Here is a 4,211-nt window from a genome sequence, read left to right as displayed (position 1 = left end):
TAAATGCTGGCGAGGCTGCGGAGAAAAAGGAACTCTCATACATTGTTGGTGGGACTGCAAAATGGTGCAGCTTCTATGGAAAATGGTATGGAGGTTCCTCAAACAATTGCAGATAGATCTACCATACGACCCAGCTATCCCACTGTTGGGAATATACCCAGAGGAATGGAAATCATCAAGTCGAAGGTATACCTGTTCCCCAATGTTTATCGCAGCACTCTTTACAATAGCCAAGAATTGGAACCAGCCCAAATGCCCATCATCAGATGAGTGGATACGGAAAATGTGGTACATCTACACAATGGAATACTACTCAGCTATAAAATCGAATGAAATACTGCCATTTACAACAACATGGATGGACCTTGAGAGAATTATATTAAGTGAAACAAGTCAGGCACAGAAAGAGAAATACCACATGTTCTCACTTATTGGTGGGAGCTAAAAATAAATAAATAAATTCACACACACACACACACACACACACACACACACACACACACACACACACACACACACACACACCCAAAACCGGGGGGGGGGGGGAAGAAGATATAACAACCACAATTATTTGAAGTTGATACGACAAGCAAACAGAAAGGACACTGTTGGGGGGGAGGGGGGGAAGGAGAAGGGAGGGAGGTCTTGGTGATGGGGAGCAATAATCAGCTACAATGTATATCGGCAAAATAAAATTTAAAAAAAATAAATAAATAAATAAACAGAAAAAAATACTGGATGTACAGAGCAAAAAGATGAATATCAGAAAGCCTTTATCTCTACCTTCATCTGAAGGAAAAAGGAAAGAAAAAAGTGTCACAGTATAGCAATAAGAGCTGTAGCTGTAGCAGATGGACTGCCTGGCAAGTGTTACAAAGGATATATCCAACCAGAACACTGGTGTCAAAGCAGGCTGGGAGTGGAAGAGTAATTAACCCAAAATTCTCTCTTTTCTTGCACTATAATCTCCTGCCATTGCATCCCATTGTCTCAATCCAACTGAATGCCTAAAGCCAAAGGAGCTTGGGCTTACATTATACAGCCCTCCTGGGTACAGAGCAGTGCACAAAAGGCAGAGAAGCACATGTGTCTAGCAATATATGTCTTCCGGGTTCTGTTTGTTCAGGCTGGGTGATTTCCTTGAGTTTCCCCCATCATAATCTGGTTTGGCTTTGTACACCTGAAGCACTTTCTATTCCTGTCTATGTATTCCACATGGCTTTAGTGATGTTTGTTCAGGCAGACTGACTTTGCTCTAAGTTACAGCCAACAATGAGCAAGCATGACCTGTAATTGATGTCCCAATTACTGACGTTTTTGGTTGAGTGAGAGTATTTATGTGCATATGTGATTTTGATTATATTTATTTTTATTTAATAGAAAGATTATAAATTATTAATCCTGTTTCTTTTTTATTCCATTTGCTATGTTTAGTAGAAAGCCTTCCCATAGTCTCACATATATTTCCATAGTTAGCTTTTGTCAAAATTTTGGAGCAACTGCAAAGGTTGTTCCTTCTTTTCCCATCAGAAGCTTTCACAATTCTTTACATAGAAATATGAAAAGGAAATATGAAAGGCGTTCACTCACTCCTCCATCCTCTTTGAAATTCTGTTATCCAGTTTAGAAGAAGTTGGGCCGGCCCGTGGCTCACTCGGGAGAGTGCGGTACTGATAACACCAAGGCCCCGGGTTCGGATCCCATATACAGATGGCCGGTTTGCTCACTGGATGAGTGTGGTGCAGACAGTTTAGAAGAAGTTGTAGTTCATGTACTTTATGGAGAAAATCTCTAGTATCTTATTTATTTTTTAAGCCCAAACAAAACACCTTTTGGAAGCCTGCCCTAAGTTCTTTGGTTCTAAGCGCATAAACTATAGGGTTGAGGGAAGGGGGAATGATGTTGTGTAGCACATTGAGTAGAACTGGAATTAAAGAAGCCTTAGTCTCTGCCAGGTGAGTTACTGAAATCACTACAACAGTGGTGTAGAAGAAGAGGATGAGGATGAGATGGGAGCTGCAAGTGCTCAGAGCCTTGGACGAAGCTTCAGCTGAGTTTAATCTAAGTACAGAGAGCAGAATCAAAGTGTATGACAATATAATAAGACTTACATCACCCCCCATTCCAACCCATGCCAGAACCAATTGGCAAATGCTGTTTGGCCTTCTGTCATCACAAGCTAGGCTTGTGACCCCAAGGTTGGAGCACAGGCAATGCTCAATTTCATTCCCGGAGCAATAATTACGCTGGGCTGCAAGCACAGGCACTGGAATAACAAATAAGCCATTCCTAAGCACCATGAACAGGGTAGCTTTTAAGATTAGAGAATTGGTAACAATTGACGGGTAGCGAAGTGGATGACAAATAGCTACATATCTATCAAAAGCCATGCAGAGGAAGATCCCAGACTCCATGCCAACAAAGCAGTGAATAGCATAAATCTGAGCAAAACACTCAGGGAGGCTAATGACCTTGGCATCAAACCAGAAGATGGCCAGGATCTTGGGCATAGTAGTGGTGGCTAGACTAATATCCACCACAGAGAGGATGCCTAAGAGAAAGTACATGGGTTGTTGCAGAGAAGGATCTTGGTGGATGGTGATGAGGATAAGGATATTTGCACCAATTGCTGAGAGATATAGAAGTGCCAATGGCCAGGAGAGCCAGTGCTGCCAGCTGTGAATGCCTGGGAATCCCAGCAGGATAAACTCAGAGATCTGGAATTTGGAGCTATTAGAACCTTTTATATTTGCAGACATATTTCCTGTGAGAAAGAAAATGATTTTTTAAAGGTGCTTTTTCGGAGCATAGTTATTATTAAACATTATTTTTAAGCTGCCTTTGTATAATATAGTTCAGAGCTATAACAAAATTATGCAGTCCATCTTTTATAGCAATTTAAGACAAATTACAAGGAATTTCTAGGATTTTAGTAGCAGAAGGTAAAATTAAAAGTCATAATTATCAATATCCAGAAAAATCTCTGCATGAATTTCAAATCTCTATTTGTATTGTTTTCAGTTATGCCAACCACCACGTAAATATGATTATAGTTTTTTTCTAAACCTTCCTTCATCTCTTTGGAAATTTTTGTGGAATCAAGCGGAGGTGCTTGTTTGCTTCATATTTGTTTCAATGTTACTTGGGTCAGGTGTTTATTAATAACTAGTTGCTTTAAGTTATCCAAAGTTATGGGAAATTGTGTTTTGTGGCTGAACCATTCCAAGTTGATATAGATGTTCATTAATTTTTTATATAGCCTTCCTAAGTTTTTTGTCACAGACTTTTAAAGATTGCAGAAAGAAGCCATGTTGCAGATTGGGAGATAGTTTTTTCTTTGATATTCTACTTCGTATACTCTTCTGAGGAGGTTGCAAAAGAATAGCTTGAAGGGAAATTATGTGGTCATGGTTGAATTTTTCAGTTGAAGCAGTCATATAATGGAGACATAACTTAGCAAATATTTTTTTCAGTTGATTCTTAGCAAACCTATAAAAATACATAAATACAGGATTTAGGTAAAAGTAATAAGATGATATTTACCACTATTATTTTGGTAAGAACGCTTCATATGAGTTCTAACCTCTTAAATTTTTAATTACACAATACAGTATTGTTAACTAGAAGCACAATATGTACAGCAGATATCTACAACTTCCTCATCTTGTATGACTAAAACTTTACACCCATTGAACATCAATTTCATCCTATTTAATAAGCAAGAATTATTTGCCTGTAATATTGAAGAAACTGACATGGGATGCTCAGAATCGTGTTTAAAATTAGACTCGTCATCTTCCTCAAACTCTATTTGTTTTTTATGTTCTTTTTATTCTCTTTCGTGGCCCAACCAGCCAAGCTTGAAACCGCAAAGCAGCCTGCCCTTTGCACAAACAATTGCTCTCTTATTCTGTTGATTCATTTCCTCTGCTTCACTCATATGCACCCCTTCTCTTCAGTACTATTGCTTCTGTCACCTGCCTGGTCACACTTGTTTCTTATTTCCTCAGCTTCTTTCTTTCAGCTAACACTTTGATGTTTCTAAAATTGATATTGCCTTACTTAAACAAAAAAAAATGTCCTTACACTTTCTTTAAAATAATGTCCAAACTCATTTACTGTGCATGAGGTACTGTTAGATACGACACAAACCTAAGGGAGCAACATCTCTGAGATTTAACTTCTCTGTATCCTACATTTCAGATACACAT

The 4,211-nt window shown here is 38.6% G+C and overlaps 1 protein-coding gene across 1 annotated transcript; it reads right to left on the bottom strand.

Annotated features, from left to right (window-relative positions):
- Positions 1-1,799: 1,799 nt before the first annotated feature.
- Positions 1,800-2,759, bottom strand: LOC134377158 (olfactory receptor 56B1). The gene has a single exon (XM_063095775.1). The coding sequence runs from the start codon at positions 2,757-2,759 to the stop codon at positions 1,800-1,802; it is 960 nt and encodes a 319-aa protein (XP_062951845.1).
- Between the last annotated feature and the right edge of the window lie 1,452 nt (positions 2,760-4,211).

Source organism: Cynocephalus volans, chromosome 4, assembly GCF_027409185.1.
Source record: "Cynocephalus volans isolate mCynVol1 chromosome 4, mCynVol1.pri, whole genome shotgun sequence".
Classification (NCBI taxonomy): Eukaryota; Metazoa; Chordata; class Mammalia; order Dermoptera; family Cynocephalidae; genus Cynocephalus; species Cynocephalus volans.
Note: the sequence above shows the minus strand (reverse complement) of the source record. Positions and strands in the feature narration are given on the sequence as shown.

What these genes read in the sequence shown, in the direction of transcription:
- LOC134377158 (XM_063095775.1), bottom strand. Translation starts at nt 2,759, where the DNA reads ATGTCTGCAAATATAAAAGGTTCTAATAGCTCCAAATTCCAGATCTCT.